Source organism: Uloborus diversus, chromosome 9 (assembly GCF_026930045.1).
Source record: "Uloborus diversus isolate 005 chromosome 9, Udiv.v.3.1, whole genome shotgun sequence".
NCBI classification, from domain to species: domain Eukaryota; kingdom Metazoa; phylum Arthropoda; class Arachnida; order Araneae; family Uloboridae; genus Uloborus; species Uloborus diversus.
Window position 1 is genome coordinate 55,271,646 of NC_072739.1, and position 20,255 is coordinate 55,291,900.

Consider the following 20,255-nt stretch of genomic DNA (forward strand, 5'->3'; position numbering starts at 1 on the left):
GTTTACTTCACTTCACAACATGTATAAATAAATAAATGAGCAAGGTTTTTTGAATTGAAAAGCACCAATAAAGGTTTTAATGAAAGTTATTCGATTCACAAAAATGAAATCTCTGTGAAATGCACAAAAAATACTTATTTAAGAGTGATTTAATGGTTAAAGGATTTTTTCCTCTGAAATATTCACCATTGAACTGTAATAGAGATAAATATTTGGCAACAGCTGTAATGCAGAAATAAATACAAAATGAATTTAGCAGAAGCGTAAAGTTTTACACCCTAGTGTTAGTATGAAATTAAATTTGCTGTAATAATTTTTTCTGATTGTTCTTCTTACAACGAATACGTTGTTTCAAATTTGTTTGTGCGCCTGAACTCAAAGTTATATTTTATTGTTATTGTCACATATGCGTAGGAGTATTTGTTCTAAATATAGATTTCCATCACATTCATAAATGTTCACTATGAATGTGTTACTCTTATCTTCTGTAAAATTTTAACCCTGTATCATTTTATATCCTCTTCAGAGTTCAGATAACTTTGAAGTTCTTTTTTTTTTAATTATTTCTTATTGTAATTTTATTTATTTCTTTTGTGTTAAGTTTAATTTACATGAGAGAATCATAAACAGAAATCATTCTATAATTCAGCAAAACTATAGAAATATTTCTTCACACTGTCAGATCTTGCTAACATGAAATCTCAAGCGAGGGGGGAAATGTGTAAGCAAAGATACTGAAAGAAAATAATCAAAGTTGGGCAGTATAATCTTTCACCTGTCAAGTTGCCAAAACTTTCCGTAGGTAGAGCATTAATTCAGAGTCTGACAACTCTTTGAAGAATAATATTGAAATTGTCACATATATTATGATATATATCGGCAAATTCTGATAAGGACAAAACTAATCTGGATGTTGTAACCGGGCTGTCGTTATATCTACTAGGAATTTGCATTTTGTTGATAATATGAATGTCATTGTTTATATTACATTGTGGGAACCAGGGTTCACTTAAAGGAAAAAAGAAAGGTGGGATCTCCCTCTCTGACCAAAATTTTAAGTGTGAATTTTTAAAATTGAAGTGGGAGAAGTAATAATGTTTTTTATAGCTTGAACATGTACTGAAATATTTATTTGGACTAAGTATTTGCATATCATGCAGCACAAAACTTCATTTTTTAGCATAATGAATTTTTTAGCATGTGCTAGAATAAATGTACATCTTATTATTTGAGAGATATGAATTTTTTTTTAATTTTAAATTAACATTAAAATCTTTATTTGGTACTTACCTGTTAACCCCACCGCAGTAGAAGTTGTGCTAATGCGCTAATAAAAAGCAATCATTTGGCAAATTTGTTGTTTGCTCCCAAGCGCAGTTATTTTTTGGATTACTTATTTCCTTTTGTTTTGACAACGAAAGATGGCAACCAAATTTTTTTTTTTTTTTTAAATTATGTTCTTCAAATAGTTAAAAGGGTAAAACATATAACGATTTGTTCTTTTGAGCATACAAAGTCTTGCAGTCCAGTATAAAAATGAAAAATCTCCAGGAGGGGAGAGCATCTTAAAAAAGGAGGAATCGCAGTCCTTCGGGAGTGCAGAGCAGTCGAGGAGGTGCCCGCCTTCGTCACACAAAATATAGTTAGGAGAGTCCGCCAGTCTAAAACAATGTAGATGATCCTGAAGGAGGTCATGTCCTATCAGCAGGCGGAAAGAAGAGATCCCTATAGCTGTAGGTAGAATGCAAGATGACAAAAGACTATCCAACGATTTGCCAACATTTTTTTCCTACTGGAGCCTGTGCTGTGTTCATGAATTTTTTGCTCGAGTTAAAAGTTTGATGTTTCACAGATTTGCAGCACCAAAAAAATTGTCAAAATCCTTATGTAATTAATGAATGGCCCCTAAGTACCCTTTTGCTCTGAAAAGCATTTAAACCCATGAAAACATGTATTCATAAATTAATACGAGTATTATTTTGCTTGTAAAATATTCAAAAAGTACGACGAGGACAAAAAAAAAAAACTGTTTCTGTGAGAATGAATCGTTTGTGCATTTAAGTATTTCTTGCTATGATTCTGTTTTTGCATATATCTTGTTAAATATTAATGTTTTTTTCCTTCCTTAATCAGGAGTCTCATGTTTTCAACTTTCCGCTGCCACTCCGTTTTTCTTCAAGCACTAAAATCACCACTGAGGAAAGGGAAATTTAGTGCTCTTCCAGTTGCTCCTTTGTCTGTCAAGACAAGAATACAACTTATAGAAGAAAATTTAATAGGGGGAAATACAGTATTGTTCATTAAAAGTACATATATTTCTTTTTCATGGATTGTCAAAGCTTACTAAAACTGTAACAATTTTTAGATGCTTTTGTTTTGTTAACTTTATGATAACATGCATCAGGAATGCAGCACATAGGTATGTGCACAATATCTTAATATTAGTTGAAATGTCACTAATGTTTTGGGAATGCATTCCTGCTAACTCTACTGGTTTTTCTAGTAGTTTTCTGGGTTTTGAGCATTTCTCGATTTTTATTGAAAATCTATTGGATTTATAAATCTTTGGGGAAATCTCTTTAAATAGGGAACTAGAGGATCCGACTGACGTTGTTCTGTTCAACCTTTGTAAATTGAAAAGTTAAAATATTTCAATAAACTATCAAGTGTTTGGACCATTGTGTTGAAAAAAATATGTGAAAAGAAAAAAATGTTTTTAAGGTGCTTGCTGTCAGAATACGTGTATTTATTACAACTTGATTTATCTAATGCCCACTGAGCAGTTGCTTTATTAAAAGTTTTCTTCGCGTACCGTAAAACGGGTTGAAGCGGATCACTTTTTCAGGGTTTTTTTAAATTTACTCGCAAACATAAGCATGAAAAAATCTGGGGAAAAATATATAAATTCTTACATTTTTCCTAAATAGTACTATCCAACGGAAATTATTCTACATGAATAATAACATTTTTTATTTAATGTTAAAGAGTGATCCACTTCACCCCATGCTATGGGGTGAAGCGGATCACCATATGATTTCCATAATACGACTTCACCTTTATACAGGGGTTAAGCGAAACAGTGAATTCCGTTTTTAAAAAACATACTTTGTTTTTGTAGGTATATTTGCATGGGTGGGTCTTCAGTAATATACAAAAACGAAAGATAAAACTTTATTTTCAAAAAAAAAACCAACAATAATACAACAATAATCATCGTCATCACTCCACTTTGGAAATATCGATAGTTGGGAAACGGAGATGACCTCTGCCGATGTTCTTTTCTTTAACTTTTTACTAATAATAGAGTTAGCATCAACATCTCGGACATCTTCCACATCGGGATATACAAAATAATCAGTCTTCATGGATAGTTTTTTCTGAAGGAATCTGATAACGAAGTTTTGGTCTGAAAGTTTTTTTTCAATCTTACCAATGAAAAAACAATTTGCCTTGTTGGTTTTAAAAGTGATTTTAACGAAACAGTCTACATTATATTCCTGATCTTGTTTTGTATGGCTGGAAATGTCTTTATTGGTAGATGGCTCACCAATTTCATATTCATCAGGATTTTGGGCTTTTCGTGAATTTATCTTTTTATCAACACTTTCTGATTCTTCTTCTGATTCACTTTCTTCCTTCATATCTGTTTCTAAATATTCCGCGACAGTGCTTTTCCCTGGTGCTACGTCCATTTTTTTCCCGCGAGAACGTTTCGCACCATGACTACTATCACCTCATCGAGACTGTTCTAGTAGTTCTGTGAAAGAAGCGGTCCAGGATTGTCCAATTTCTTTATTCTGGTTTGTGTGTGGAATTTCATGAAGAACTCTTTCTGGATTTAAGGGCAAAATACCGCATGCTTTGAAACCTACTTTCACATTTTCCTCCGAATGCAGCCCAACTTCTTCGAAAGTTTTCTTCAATAAATGAGGGAATTCCGTCTTTTTTATGTCTCTGACGCCTGTCAGTGACATCTTTTTAGATTTCACTGCAGAAACTGCATTCTCTAGGTATTGAAGATTGTAGTTACGTTTTGTCGCTGGGCTAAGCTTCTTAACATACTTGCGCGGCATGATCCACTCAACCCCACTGAAAGTCAGATTTAAAAAACAATAGTTAATAAGGATGGTTTTTCAGACTCTCAACTTTAACTCTCTTAACTTTTCAACAGACTTTAACTCTTTCATGTATATAACTCACTTACCTTTTTGTTGACAATAATTCGATTCAGATGTAGTTGAAATCGTCCAAAAAACCGTGATTTGTTCACTGCTGTCACAAATCTTGTAATACAACAAATTTTGGGGTTATAACACAACAATGCAATTATTGGAACCTGTATAAAGGCGTAACGTCATTTTGAATTGTTCAACTACTCCTGTATAGACGGCAGCACGTGTTACCTCAAACATAAAACCTGTGATACTTTTCACCCCACCCAATCCACTTCACCCCGTTTTACGGTATTTGAAAGATCTTCATAGATTGTATGGTTTGTTCCTTCAGTCATACTCAAAGATAAAAATTGTTCTCAGATATTAAGTGTAAAAAATTAACTACCCATCTAGAACAAACGGGAAATCCTGCTGCAACGTCCCCCATATGAAAAAGAATAAAACAATCGAAAGGATATCATTTAAAAAAATGATAAAAGTAAAAGCAGTTCCCTGAATTAGCAAAAATACCCCCCCCCCCCTCTCCTGATGTAAAATAAACACACTCTTCAACTAAAAGACTAAACACTCTATAAAAACCAAGAACAATTCTTTGCAGTTTAAAATATTTCGCCAAATAAACAAAAACTACAATAAATTACATTAACAGTGGCTTTAAAATGTAAAAAATAATCACGTAAATCTATTGTTTATGGCCAAAGTCGCCAAGCCAACATGTTACTGTAATCTAGCCGATCATAAAACGAAGCAAACTTCAACCGATTAACAGTCCGATCTTTTGAACGAAAACTTTAAAATTCTGCTCTCTCACTGAGCATTTGTCTCACTTGCATTCTTTCCTTGCGTACTTGGATAATCTTCATATATTGCTCAATTTGTTCTTTTCACCAAAGATAAAAATCTTCCACTGCACTGATCTTGTGCACAGAGCTACCCTGTTGGACTAAAATAAAATTTGTTTCGTCTTTAAACTCTACTATCTTTTCCCTTAATTATGTACTGATTAGTTTGATAATCCTTAAAGTGTTAAATACAAAATATAAAAGTGGCAACCAGCAACAGGCTCTGGGCCCAGCTAGACTGGTCTTAGTCAACTTACAATCCTCAGTGAAGATCAATGGCCCTCTTAAAACTATCTACTCCCTTGCTCATTACCACCTCTTCCGGTTAACTGTTCCATGGTTCCACTACCCTGCTAAAATAATAATTTTTCCTAACATCCATGTTAGCCTGAGATTTAAATAGCTTAAAACAATAACCCCTTGTCCTGTTTTCAGTGCTAAACTTCAGCCCCATAAAATCTTTCATTTTCATAAATTTAAACAACTGAATCATGTCCCCTCAGTTTCTTCTTTGCTCAAGACTGTACATTTTTAGCCTTCTAAGCCTAAAATCATTGTCTAAGTGAGAAAGTCCATTTATTAGCCTTGTAGCTCGCCTTTGAACCCTTTCCAATACATTAATGTCTTTCTTAAGATAAGGAGACCAAAACTGAACAGCATACTCCAAATGGGGTCTTACTAAACTTCTATATAAGGGCAGAAGAACTTCTTTAGATTTATTTGAAATAGATCTATTGATGAACCCAAGCATCTTATTGGCTTTGTTGCTAGCAATGCTGCACTGTTGGCTAAACTTTAAATCCTGACTTATTAGGACCCCCAGATCAGTAACTTTGTCTGCCTGACTAATGACTGAACCTTACAAATAATAACTTGTACACTTATTTCCATGCCCTAAATGTAGCACTTGACATTTCCCAACATTAACAGCCATACCCCATTTATCAGCCCACTCCATAATATGATCTAGATCCTCTTGCAGCTGTTTTGCTTGTTACCATTGGTGCCGAAACTCAGATGGATTTGAGCCGAGAAACAAACAGTGCTAGGTACGGTACTTTCTGATCATTTGGTTAGGAAAACCTAAAGCACCGATCCGGCCACATGATTAACTACGACGAAAGGAGACGCGTTTACCCGATTTCTTCCAGTACTTTAGTTTGAAATATATCACAGGTCCTAAATTCAGGGTTCATACTCTATTTGGATGAAAAAATTTCATGACTTTTCCAGGACTTTTTCATGACTTCATAAAAATTTTCATGACCTTGTTACACGAAGAGAATAGTACAATTTAATATCAAACTTGCCAATTTTTGGAAATGAGCATTGGCAAAACTTCTGTTTGAATGCCACTTCCTCATCGAATCACTTGTGGTTGAAAAAATATTAGTATACACCACTATTCTTACTTGTCTTCATCATATAAATTTAAATAAAGTGAAAATACAGTGAATGGAATATAATGATGCTAAAATGTCTAATAATTTTTCTATAAACAGGCAGAATGATAATGAATGGGACAAAGGTTGAATGAGTCATTACTAAGTTTCTATAAATTCACTTCAAAAATGCCATTTAGTGTCAACAGTTCATATAATCTTCCAGATAACTTGACAATGACAGTGTTTTGGTTCTTTAAAGTAAAGCGACATTCTTTACTAAATTCCTGTTTCTAAACAACGTATTTTTTTTTAAACCTTCACTAGTGAATAAATCTTCTGATTCAAATGTACTTGTTAACTTATTTGCATTTTCAAATGTATATAAATAGGTTCTGTAATTCCAGAACATAGTGCTTGATCCATGACATTGAACATAGCAGTGGGGCGTATATGTTGGGCACATACTGTTTTAGAGTACTTAGAATTCCCTTATTTCTCGATTCTATCGCCTGACTAAAGATCTTTGTTTTCTAAAACCTTCAACAAATTAATATAAACTCTGTTATATTTAATAATAAAGTTTTTAAGAGTGATGGAAAAAGAAATTAGATGCAATTGAATTGCGTTTTTTGAGTAGGCGTGGCAAAATGAAGAACATACAAGTTCATTACTACACAATATAAAATAAAAGAAGTGTTGGAAATAATGATAAATTCAAAATGAGTGATGTTTAATCAGTAAAATCATATTGGGAAAAAAGACGAGCGGCTTCTACTGAAGTGGATGCAATGCGATTTCAAAATTTGGTTTTGTTTTTGAGATCACACAATTTTTCAGTTTTAATAGCTTTTATGTGCAATACTGCTAAATCACTCAAAATTTTTAATGCTCTTTTAGCAACTGTTACTTTCTCTTTGCCCAGGACATTTTTCCATGACTTCAAATAAATTTCCATGACTTTGAATGAAAATTTCAATTTTCCATGACTTTTCCAGATCTGAAATTTGCTTCTCTTTTTTCCATGACTTTCCAGGATTTCCATGACCCGTACGAACCCTGTAAATTTGTTGCTTTCAAGAAATGAAGTCTTTTCTCTCTTTACGTTTTATCTATTCTCAGTTGACATATCACAGTAGGAAATTTCATTACAAATAGCAGCGCTGGCTTTCTTATTGTCCTTTGGCAACAGGTTAAATATTTATTTCAGTTCTCGCTCAACAATAGGTTAAAATAAATATTAATCATTTAGGAGATATAACCATCCAATGTTTAGATTAATTAATTAATTAACAAAAACATTTTTGATTCAATCCATTGCGCTTCAAAACCATGCTTGCCACAACTTAATTACACACAAAAAAAATTGATCAAAATCGGTCCAGCCATTTAAAGGCCTTATGGTGACAAAAGTCACCCCTGTAAAATTGTTTGTTAAGATAGTCTAGACGTATGTGCTCCATGGTTTGAAAGCTTCCTGTTAAAGTTTAAGCTTTAGCACATTTACATCCAGCAACATTATCAATACTTATTAAGTTTGACCAAAAACAAGCTTGAACTGTATATTAAACATTTGTTTAACTATACAGTTCCATTCTTCCATTTCATGTTTTAACATTTTTATGCATACATGAAGTCGTTAACTTCCATATGATTGTTCTTAAATGAAAAATAAAAAATGTACTGGATTTTTTCCTTGGACGTGGTTGCCCTATATAGGAATATTACTCTGTAGAATGGTAAACATGTATAGTAGGTTAATTTAAAACTATTATTTCATTTAAGATAATTTTAAAATAGATTAAATCAACCGTTTTTATGATTTTTGTATGAGTTTAAAAATGTCTCTTTTAATAAACTACTTCTAAAATTAAAAATTTTCAATTTCTTTCTTTTTTTTTTTTTTTTTTTGCATTTTGCTGATCAAATTTAGAATTAACCAAAAATTGCCACCCTTAGTCCCTTGGAGCCACCCCTGCATATATAATTAAAAGACTATCCACATTATGCACCAGTACCCCTTGTTGAATTTTCATGCATGTACTGAAAATAATTTCTCATAATTAAAAAATATATATATTAAAAAGTACATGTTGGGACGTTAAATTAGTTCTACTTTTTTTTTTGGTGAAAATTAATGCTTTATTTAAAAAAAAAAAAAAAACATTGAAAAACATGACTTAAAATATTGTCCAACGATAGCCATTGCTTTCCCCCAGCATTTAATTCCCAAATTGGAAAAACAACAGGTCTTTTAGGGCTATCCAAGAGTTGACCCAATTTTCAGCATCTTCATAGGAATGGAACTGCTGCTCAGCCAGGCTATGTTTCATCAGCTAGAACAAGTGGTAGTAGGAAGGGGCAATATCCTCTTTCGGAAAACTCAATTCATTATCTTTTTTTCCTTTTGTATTTTGGTGAAATTCAAAAAATAATATTTTGGTTTTATATGTATAATAGTAACATTTATTTAGCTTTTATGGGCTATCGTATGCATTTCTATACTTCTGTGTTTGTATTCTGCTAACAAATCAACCAGTAATGTTAAGATCATATTTAAAGTATTTTTCTTAAATTTTTGAATTTGTTTTCTAATTTCTGTTATTGCAATTTTTTCTTCTGCTGTTAATTCAAATAAGAGGATTCTCATTAGTTAAACAAATTTATAAACATGTTGAATCAATGCTATTACGAATATTGGTTGTCATGAATAACATAGTTATTTATATTAAAATGTTAAAATACTAGTTTTATGTTGTAAACTCTTAATTTGTGTCTTAAAAAAAGATATTTTTCACTTTTTATTGATGAGTTTTCATTTTGTTACTTTAGGGTTTCATAAAATGGAATGCTGTGGAAATAGTTGTGGAACAGATTTTGCAAAGGAAACATTAAAGCAAAGGTTGACGCCACAACAGTACCAGGTTACCCAAGAAAAGGACACGGAAAGGTTTGTATTTGTTAACAAATTGTATGTTTTGAAATTTCAATTAGTATTTGGGGCATTCCATGGTATTTTTGACATTTATGTAGGGTCCGTAACCAGTGTTGCCAGATGGTCAAATCCAGATTTCCCCAATTCCCTTCCAACTTTTCCCCAAAAAGCGATGTTTTCTATCAAAATTCCCCAAATTCAAAAATTATTTTTAAACTAATATTTTCATAAAATGAATAGACTTCCTCTAATATTTTTGTCTCTTGAAAAAAAATTTTTCCCCCAAATAGTCGAATTTTCTTATAAAATTCCCCAACTTTTTTTTTCTTCCCATTTTTGCTTTTTTTCCTTTATCTTTACTAATAATAAAGCTGAAAGTCTCTCTGTCTGGATATCTCTCTGTCTGTCAGTATCTCGGTGACGCGCATAGCGCCTAGACCGATTTTCATAAAATTAGGCAAAAAATTAGTTTGTAGCATTAAGGTGTGCACCTTTAAGCGATTTTTTGTAAATTCGATTTTGTTCTTTTTCTGTTCCAATTTTAAGAATCCTGAGCATTTTCCTGAGCAAAATTATCATAAGATGGACGAGTAAATTACCAAGCTATCATAACGCGGAACAGTAACGTGGGCAAGCCAATTGGCAAGAAATTCATCATGCATTATTTGTAAATGTACAAGGGAACAAAAAGACCTTTTGATTTTCTACTACGGGCAAAGCCGTGCAGGTGCCTCTAGTCATAAATACAAGCGCCTGACCGAAAGATAAGAAATAGCCAAATGGTTTTTTTTTTTTTTTTTGACTTGCATTTACTACTCTGCTTCTGTATGTACATTTAAACTATGATTTTTGTATATATTTATCGAAGAACATTCTTTATCACACTTATTTTTACCTGTTTCACGTATCAGCTAGTTATTCATGCAGAACATTATTGCGAATTCCGTAGCATAATATTCCACATAATGCAAAATGTGAATTCCATAAAGTTGAACAAAGCTAAATCAACACTGTTTGATACAAACAATGTAACTACTACTTCTTGACGCGAATCTAAATACGAAAAAAATTCTTTTTTTCCCGAAAAATTTTTTACCTAGGTTTTCCCGAAGAAAAAATTTTTTTCCCAAAAAATTCCCCTCAAAACGCATTTCCCCAAAATTTCCCCAGAGAGCACCAGATTTCCCCAAAATGGGGAAATTTCCCCAAATCTGGCAACACTGTCCGTAACGTGCCCTTTTTTGCCATAACTTTTTAATTTACTGTTTGATTAGCATATTTTATTTTGATCTTTTCCTACCAACACACCAGCTCAAATTAAAATAATTTGCAAATCAAACGGTAAATTAAAGTTATGACAAAAAAAAGGTCATGTTACGGACTCTACATAATGTCAAAAATACCGTGGAATGCCCCATTTGCAACTCTTTTACGTCAATGAAAGATGGTGTCGAATTCCAAAAATGCTGCTTTTTAGGTACCCCACAGTGTTAACTTTCGAAGCAATTTCAATGTATATTTAAGTGGTAGTTAAATATGGCTTAAAGGTATTGATCTTCGAGTTTCATAATTTTTTTAGTGCTTGACATCTGCAGAACTGAAGTTAGATACCATGTTAAATTAAGAAATGTTTTCAATTATATTTTAAATTGAGGTTGGTAAGGTGAAAGACTAGTTATGGGCTTGGTTAACACATTGATTGCTAAATTTAAATTTAATCTATCTGCCCAGTATTGTGTAACAGTATTGCTGGAATGATTTTTTTTTTTTTAATGTATCAAAGTAATTACTGCCCTTGGACTTTTTAAAACAGCACATTTAAAATCTATTCTTAGAACTTTTGTGTTTATTTTATAGTACTTTCAAATAGTAATTTTTTTAAACTAAATATATGGTAATTAGATCTGAACTCTTATAATATGCAGATTTTATAAGACAGGTCTCGAAAATTATGTTGCCCAACATGCCCGGGCATGTGAAAATTCCGATTGGTCATGAATCTTTTACCCTTTCATGCCTAGCTGGACATGTAATTATTACAATTTTTAAATTACGAGGGCTGTTTTTTTTTTATCAACTTCCAATGGGGTATAAAAAAAAACTAGTGAGAGTAATTAAATTAATTTATTACCAAAAGTTAGGTACATTATTAGTTACTTTTCAACATAATCGCCATTTAAATTGAGGTATTTTTCATACCTGGGTACAAGCTTCTTAATACTTTCTTCACAGAAGTTTGCTGCCAGTGATTTGAGATGGGTTTTCACGGTTTTTTTTGTAGCCTAACTTGTCAGTTGCGATAGTGTATAGGGCTGACCTTGAAATCTCAGGAAACTGATCGGATAGGTCCGTAATCGTAAACCTCCGATTGCTTCTTACAGTTAGGTCAACTCGATCAACGAGGTCTTCGTTTACGACCGACTTTCGACCTTGGCTGCCTTCATCATGAATGTCACCTCGTCCATCTTTAAATTTCCTACACCAATCACGCACTACACTGTCAAAAGCTTTCACCGTATACTCGTTTCATTCTACGGTGAATTTCTGTTGCGGATAACCCTTCAGCTTGCAATAAGCGAATGACACTTCACAACTCACATTTGGTGGGAGATTCTATCATGATAGCCATGTTTATGGGTCGCTAGATAAACTGGTAATGGCGTCGGACCCCCGAAAACGAGTGAGGTTGTAGTGGGAGAGGTGCGCAGTCGACTGCCGCGCATTGCTTTCCGATGCCGCTCGCCGTGCCGTCTAGTGGCACGATTGGAAGTTGAAAAAAAAACATCCCTCGTAAGTATTTTTAATTTTAAAGATTAATTTTAGTTCTGTGTTGTATATTGAAATAATTCTTGATTCAGATATAAAGCTGTGAAATTATTTTTTTGTGTGATTAATGATATACAACAAACTCAAATATTTTTATTATTATACAATTAAAAAAAACCTGTGCATGTAAAAGTTTATTCGGGCATGTACCTTCTAGACAAACATGCCCAGTAGGATATGTAAAATTTTAAAGATTTTTCTAGCCCTGTTATAAGACTTCATTTGTGTTACAGTCAACTCATTTCTTGCTGTTAGTCCATTGCAGCTTCTACCGCGATACGTGATTTTCTGGAAAATAGGGTTTTTTATTTATATAAAAGGAATGTTTTCCCAGTTAGAGCATAAAAAACTTATAACCTTGTAAATTCACTTTTTTTAATAACTAGAGCCCTTTAGACATGAAATTACATTTCTTACACTCATATTATCCAATATATTACACAAAATATGATAACAGTACCCTATAGATGTTATTATAGATATCACATTTTCATATTTTTAGTATAGAGACAGACAGAGTTGTGCACTATCACAAGTCTATAAAACATGTTTGACAATGAAATAAGCAACGTGTTTGATGATGAAATGAGTGAAATATTTTTCCCACCTGGCCACTGTATTGTTTCCCTGTTGAAGATAATGCTCATTGTTGGAAAAGCAGGAAGTTGGACGCTATTTTCAAATACATTTATCCACCTTCAGTGATATACACTCCCCAGTAAATGTTTAACGGTTGAATGCAAATAGCAATACTTGACACTTTTATTTGTTTTTGATTATAGAGTTAACACAAGACCATTATAAAGGCTAATAAATAAATTTGAAGGGGGGGGGGACTCGACAGAGCGAAGCTGCGTAAGTCTAAGTGCTAAGTGGTGAAGGATAACTGTAGTTTTGCAACTTATTTGGTTTCAGGTTTAAAAGATCAAGTTTTCTTTATTTTTCCAGGCCATATAGTGGAAAATACTGCAAGCATTTTGAGAAAGGAATTTACAATTGTATTGTGTGTAGTCAAAACCTTTTTTCATCAGAAGCTAAATATGATTCTAAGTGTGGTTGGCCAGCATTTTTTGATGTTATAAATAGCAGCCATGTTAAACTTAAGAATGATTTGTCTCATGGTAAGTAACATTTCTTTTAACATCTCTGCTTAAAATCCATAAATGTTTTTCTGCCTTATGCATGGTAGTTACCAGAAAATATAAATCAACATGTTGTAATAATTAATTGATTGCTTACAATCAGGGCCTGATTTAGAAATTTTAGGACTGTAAGCAAAACAAACCTGTGGAGGCCCACCTTGACTTGCAGAACCGAAGAATGTGCTCAATTGCGCATCTTTTTGTCACTGCAGAGGTTCTCATCAACCCAAAAAAATGGCATACCATCCAAAAAAAAACTGATATCCCCCCCTTCCCCCCCCAAAAAAAACAGCGGTGCAATGTGCACTATTGATTTTTTTTTAGGTTGACTCCATTGATATTTACATGGCTATAGGCTGTAGTAAACTGAGGATGTAAATAAATATATACATACATATATGTATGTTTTAAAATGTCACTGAATACCTCAAAGTCTTTCCTTCCCCAAAATGGTCTCCAATTGCTTGCAAAAAAAAAGTGCTTTTTTTTTTTTGGGAGGGGGGGGGGTGCACCTGCACAAAAATTAGTTAATCACCTTCAGTCAAGATTACCAAGCCATTCAGGAATGCTTAGTCAAATACTAGACAGTTATAAAATGTTGTTTTGATATTACGGATACAAAAGTGATAAGAGACTCTGGGCCCAGCTAATCAGGTGCTAGTCAATTTACCAGCTCCTAATAAAGATTAACAGCTTTGTATTTGTAATTTGAAACTTACTTAAATGAACAATTACAGAAGATTCTAACATCTTGAAATATTGTAAATCAACAGAAATAAAATAAATGCTTGAAGCAGTAATAGTGAGCTCTGTAACGACTGGGAGTTACATCTGAGGGGTCTCATTCTATGCTAGATGTCACTTCAGATAGTTTTTTCACTCCATGTGAGAAAGTTTTTCCACTTAACTCAAAAACCTTATTAAAACAGTGCCAGCAATAACAATTTAATTTTTAAACTTACACAAGTATAAATAATATTTAGAAAAATTTTATAGTGTAAAATTAATGAAAGCATTGATTATGAAATTTGTTCTTGTAATTATTGCCCCCCTCCCTCCCCCCGCCCTAAGCTATTGGGCCCCACAGCCTGTGCTTCTCGGGTTTATACTTAAATCAGGTCCTGCTTAGAAATTACTGTGAAGAAACATCCTTATTTTGAATCATTTTGCTACTTTTTCATACTTGTTTTTTTAATAATTATTGTAACTGCATGACTGACATGACTCATTCGGTGATAATATAAGACTTTATTTAAAAAATTTCTTTTCTCTTCTACGTTTAAGAACTTAAATATATTTTCTCGAATTTTTCTAACAGTATGTTGTATTCTTTGGAAAAAAGTACATTTTTGCTATAGAATTTTCTGGTCTTAAAAATAAGTTTTAATATGACAAGTCAAAAGTAATGTGCTCATTAACTATGATGAATAATTGCTTTTTTATATGAAGGAGAGTTTTTTTTTAATTTATTGTATGTATTTATGTTGTATGTATATAGTCAACCAAAATATCCATTTTGGTCACCACAAAGTTGAAAGCGTCGGTGATTTGAATCAGTGATTTTAATAATGATTTATATCAATTGATATTCTTTACTGATTCAAATCATTAAAACTGAAATCCTAGTGATTCTTTTCAAAAAACGTTGAATCTCACTCGCTCAGTCTTTTCTTAGTCAGTGATTTCTTTTTTTTAATTCTTTTTTTTTAAATATTTTGAATAATAAATGAGTAACAGTCAATAAATTCATGAAAAGTACTTTTTGTGTTAATTAGCTATCAGTCTTTGTAATTAAAATACGTCCATTCTTGATATAAATAAAACCTTTCAGGGGTCTGGCCAGAGGAAATTTGGGTCCGTTAACGGACCCTTCACAAATTGTTTATTGGAAAAGCAAATCTCAAATCAAAATAACACAGCATATTTCCGTTCATAAAAATGATAATGTTTGGAACTTTTTTTAAAGTTAAATTAGAGGGATCAACTTATACAAAATCTGCTAATTTTGCAAAAGAAAAAAAAAGCTTGTGATGCTCCTGTAAGCGATAAATAACTACTAAGGCTAAATAAATATAATACTTGTTGTTGGTTTCTTTGAAAGAAATTAACAGCTGAAAGTCAGTTTGGTTTATAATTTTGCTTGTTTGTTTTATGCAGCAACCTTCAGTTCAGTCAGTTGTAAGCACTTTTCTCCTGGCGGGACGATGTTTAATTGTTATTTTGGGAGCAAGTTGTATGGGTTTGATTTTTTGATGCTAAAAAGGATAATTAATTTTAAATAAACTCTTTTATTTATCGTTTTTTTCTTTACAAGCCTACATTTTGAAAAGCGCAATCTTTTAACATTCAATATGAGAATCATATTTTATTCTCTTTTCAAGCTAACTTCGCTTTAGTAGGATGCAAACAAATGAAAAGTCTCTCTATTTTTGTAACAACACTTATTTCAAGTTTTTAAAGCGGAATTCCATTTTCTTTTATGAGTCAAAAATTTAAATGCTAAATCGATGGTTCATTTTTTATTTTATTTTATTTTTTATTTTTTTGATTCAACTGTGTCCAGATAGTAATGATAAAGGACTCTAAAATGCAATTCTAAAATAATTTTATCAAAAATATTTATTTTACAAGCCGTTTTTAAACTTTTGATGTAATCTCTTTGCATACCCTATGGAAATCTGATTTTTTGAATTTTCAATGTTTAGTACACTTTGTTAAGAGGTAAACAAATAAAAATTTTTTTTTTTGTAAAAATCACGGAGTTCTTAAGTTTAAATGAAAGCCTGTGCTCTTTAACAATGTCTTGGTTCAAAAAGTTAAATGCTGAACCCCTGCCTGAATTTCTTTGTTACAATTATTTTAAATACTATGCATATAAAATTTCTAGTATAATTTAACATAATGTAGAATGGTAAATAAATATTGATACTTGAGAGGTGCCCATCTCCCAGAGAGCGATGCCGCCCTCCCGTACCCAAATACTCAAAAAACACTCAAGGAGGATATTCTCAACAGAAAAGAGGGAAAACACTCAACTTAAAGTGTCAATGATGCAGTTTGCGGCATCTCAAAATTCAAAAATTTCGTTTTACAAAAAAAAAAAAAAATTATTTTTGCAAAATTTGATTTTTTACAAAAAAATGGACCTGTGAAAAATCCTGGACAGACCCCTGCCTTTTATACTCTCCCCTTCTTCTTGGTGAAAGTAATTTATATCAATTGATTTTTTGAACTTTTAATCTTTGATTTAAATTACTTTTTATCTTTAATTCTAGAAATCTGAATCTTGTCAACTCTGCTTTTCTTAGTCAGCGCAACCTTTCTTTGCTGCATTTGTGAATGTGTCCCTAGGGCTTATCTTCACTTTCCCATATCTGTTGGGGTTAAAAGGAGGTTTTCAACCTCTGGTTTGTACACAGCAGAGAAGGAAATAAATTTGGGGGAGAAAAGACTGCTAAACTTGCATTTTCTTACCTAAATCAATATTGCTGAAGTTTGAAATTTAATATTTCATATTTAAACAAAGCAAACCATTAAATAAGACTAAAAGTTACATTAAAATGAAAAAAATAAATAAATAAATAAACTAAGCCATAAAATATATATCATCTGAAGGAGCCAGAAGTCCTGTAGAACTGTTAAATCTGTTTTTAGGCTTGATCCAGATGAGAGGAGCTATATAAGATTTGGGGGGGGGGGGGGGGAGGGCTCTTCAAAGAGCACTCATTTACCAAGGTCCAAGCTTGTACCAAATTTCACTGCTCAGGGATTTTTGAAAATATAGCAAAACAGCCTTTTTTTTAATCTTGAAAATTCGCATCCAAATTGATTCGTACTCTGCAGTAACATTTTGCTCTTTAATGAGTTTAGCCTTGGACTTAGGCTAAAATAGAAATCCTTATATCTGTTGTTCTAATTAATTGAGAAAACTGGAAGAAACTAAGTCTGATGCAGAAAAAAAAAAAGCTCTTTTGAATGACAAAGAATGTTGAGGTGTGTGCGAAATATTTCATTCCTTTCATACGCAATTGATGTGAAATTCCAGCTTAAAAAACTAATTACCGAACAAATTAATTTGAAATTAAAAAAAAAATGCTCTGAGGTACAAACTACCATGGCTTAAAATAATTTTGTATCAAATTTCACGGCGGTAGGTCAATGGGATCATCTGGATGCAAGCTTGCCACAGACATCCTTTCACAATTCCTTTGACGTTACCTTTTTAGTTTTTAATATAGGGCCATTTCACAATATTTTGTCCAAATGTCGAGTCCACAACGTGACACTTTTTTGCCATAACTAATTAATTTACTGTTTGATTAGCATAAAAAAAAAAATTCTGAGTTAATCCTACTGACATAAAAACTCAAACTAAAACAATGTGCTAATCAAACAGTAACTTAAATAGTTATTGCAAGAAAAAGTGTCATGTTGTGGACACTGCATTTAGACAAAATACTGTGAAAGGGCCCTATATAGAGGGGGGGGGGAAAAGGTAAGAAAATTACATGCATGCTCATTGAGAATTTTCCCCATTTAAATCTTTTCTTAAAAGCAGAATATTATTGGAAATGCTGCTAAATTTCTACTCAAATCATCCTTTTTCTGATTTAGAACACTGTTCTTTAGGTGTAACTCTCCCGCAGGTGACAGTAAATTTCTCAAAAATAAAACTTAAGATGACTTTTTTTTTTAAATTTCTCTAATATATATATATATTTTAATGTTTTTAACCATACACACACAATTAATGCAATAAATAAATATATAATTTAGCATTCAAAGTTGGTCTTGGGTCTGAGGAGGTTATATTATTTATGCAGGAATAACCTTTCTTTGCTACATTTTAATTTTCTCCTAAAAATAGTAGAGTAGACTAACAAACATGCAAAAGTGATCATAGGGTGACATATTTTCTTTTGCGGTGTAATTTCTTCCAGTGAGTTGTAATCTTCTTCTCCTCACTATGAAAACAGACATGAAGCGGACTGAAGTATGCTGTTCGAAATGTGGAGCTCATTTGGGACATGTATTTGATGATGGGCCAAAACCTACCGGAAAACGTTACTGCATAAATTCAGCAGCATTAGATTTTAAGAAATCTGAAGAGGACTGAAATTTTAGCTGTGCAACATTTTCTACTGAAGACTTTTTAAACTGTTAAATTAGGTGATTTGAAAGTAACTGCTTTGTTGTATTTGTTAGGGTTTTTGTGCATCTAAAACATAATCTCTGTTTCTATTGCAATTTATATGTATATAAATTGTGTGCAATAATTAAATTAGATGTTTATGCTTCTTAATCAAACTAAGTTATTATTATTACTTTTTAATAAGTGAAAGGAAATTTAAATTTTATACTCAAATATACACATCAAGTTGAATGTAAAGCATGCATGAAATTGTTTTAAACATAGAGCAACGAAAACAGAGTAACCCGTTAATGATGCAGTGGCACAAGGGATTTACCCCCCCCCCCCCCCCCCCCCCCCAAAAAAAAAGGCATAAGCGAGGAGAGAGTCGTAGACTTTAAAATGCCACATAATCATTTCTCCTAAATCTTGCCGATATTTGAAAGTAAAGGATCGTACTTTTTAAACAATAAAATGGACTATTAAATCTCCCAACCTTTCATGCTATGTTAAAGGCATCAGAACAATGAAGTCCATTTATCTTTCAGTCTCAAGTCTTTTAACTAAAATATTTTCCAAGATCAAACCTACGAGGGAAAAATAGCGAAAATTAGAATTCGTCAAAATGCTTTTAATTCCACAGAATGTACAAATCACCTTGGGCCTCTTTATATTTTCTCTTAAGATAATGCAAAACAGTTGTGAAAAAAGATGACTTTCAAATAAAAGTTGCATTACATTATGCTTGTATGTACTTCTGAACAGAATTTTTTAAAAAATAAGACACATAAAAGCTGTGTCATGTAACTAAGAGATAACTGTATATTACATTGAGATATTAACTGAAATATGCTAAATACACATTGTTGATAATCATATTTGCTAATGTGACAATAACTTGCATTTGCCTTGCTTTTGATTCAAATATTTATGTAAAGTTATCAACGTTTTATTGTTTTAGTGCTTTCGCTCAGATTATCCACGTGATTTACAATCATGTGGTTAGTCTGAAAAGAAAACTACTCAAATGGCTTGACTTTCAGTTAAGATCACTAAGTCGCTCTTATTAAGTTTTTAAAACAATTTTAATTTTGAGGAGAGATGACTGCAAATTGGTATTGTTTTTCATGAACATTTGCAAGTGTATTTTCATCTTAACATGTTGAGAATATAAGGCCAGTTGTATTTTGCGTCTTCTTCTGATGAAGCTTACCATAAGATTATACATAATCTGTGCCACATTTTTAAATGATACTCATGCTTTTAGATTAACTGAAGAGTTTAGCTCTGTTAAAATATATACAATCTAAATAAAATTGAGGTTTACAAAGCAAGTATAGTCTTCTAGAACAGCGTTTCTCAACTTTTTTTGACCTGCGAACCAGCGAGAGCTTTTGAAAACAGTTCACAGTCAGGTAATGTTTTTCTTCTTTTTTCTTTTTCTTTCCTTCTTCCTTTTTCTATTCTTTAAAAAAAAATTAAATATATATATATATAATATATATATATACTGTGACTCCCAAGTCTTCGTACACCTACGACTTTCAACGAAATAGTCCCCAATCTATTGGTTAGAATTAATATTTCAGAATAGGTATTAAATTATAAGATCTATGATCAATTTTTAACAAAACTACTTGAATAGTTTTTAAAAAATATTAAAACTTAATTTTTTAAGAATCAAAAACCAAAAAGTGCCGGAAATTTTATCTTACAAAAGTTTTCGTACACTTTATAAAATGTCTATATATTATTGAATAACCTAACTTTTGATTAAGTTATTAACTAGTAGAATATCATACTGTATTCCTAACACCTTTTA

At 32.0% G+C, this 20,255-nt stretch overlaps 1 protein-coding gene across 4 annotated transcripts; it reads left to right on the top strand.

Moving 5' to 3' along the window:
• The first annotated feature begins 218 nt into the window (after window positions 1–218).
• On the top strand, window positions 219–18,782 carry LOC129229436 (methionine-R-sulfoxide reductase B1-like). Of its 4 annotated transcripts, none has more exons than XM_054863743.1 (5): window positions 219–283; window positions 2,134–2,306; window positions 9,232–9,349; window positions 13,109–13,281; window positions 18,243–18,782. In XM_054863743.1, the coding sequence occupies exons 2-5, from the start codon at window positions 2,141–2,143 to the stop codon at window positions 18,416–18,418; spliced, it is 633 nt and encodes a 210-aa protein (XP_054719718.1). In that variant the 5' UTR covers window positions 219–283; window positions 2,134–2,140; the 3' UTR covers window positions 18,419–18,782. The 4 variants fall into 4 exon arrangements, with proteins under 4 accessions (XP_054719718.1, XP_054719719.1, XP_054719720.1 ...); XM_054863744.1 differs by having other exon boundaries at window positions 18,279–18,782; XM_054863745.1 differs by lacking the exon at window positions 18,243–18,782 and adding an exon at window positions 16,578–16,809.
• Window positions 18,783–20,255: the final 1,473 nt, after the last annotated feature.

Bases quoted from the DNA above. Each gene is read 5' to 3' on its own strand.
- LOC129229436 (XM_054863743.1), top strand. From the start codon at position 2,141: ATGTTTTCAACTTTCCGCTGCCACTCCGTTTTTCTTCAAGCACTAAAA. The intron at 2,307-9,231 runs GTACATATATTT...TTGTTACTTTAG, and splicing joins TACAGTATTGTTCATTAAAA to GGTTTCATAAAATGGAATGC. The intron at 9,350-13,108 runs GTTTGTATTTGT...TTATTTTTCCAG, and splicing joins CAAGAAAAGGACACGGAAAG to GCCATATAGTGGAAAATACT.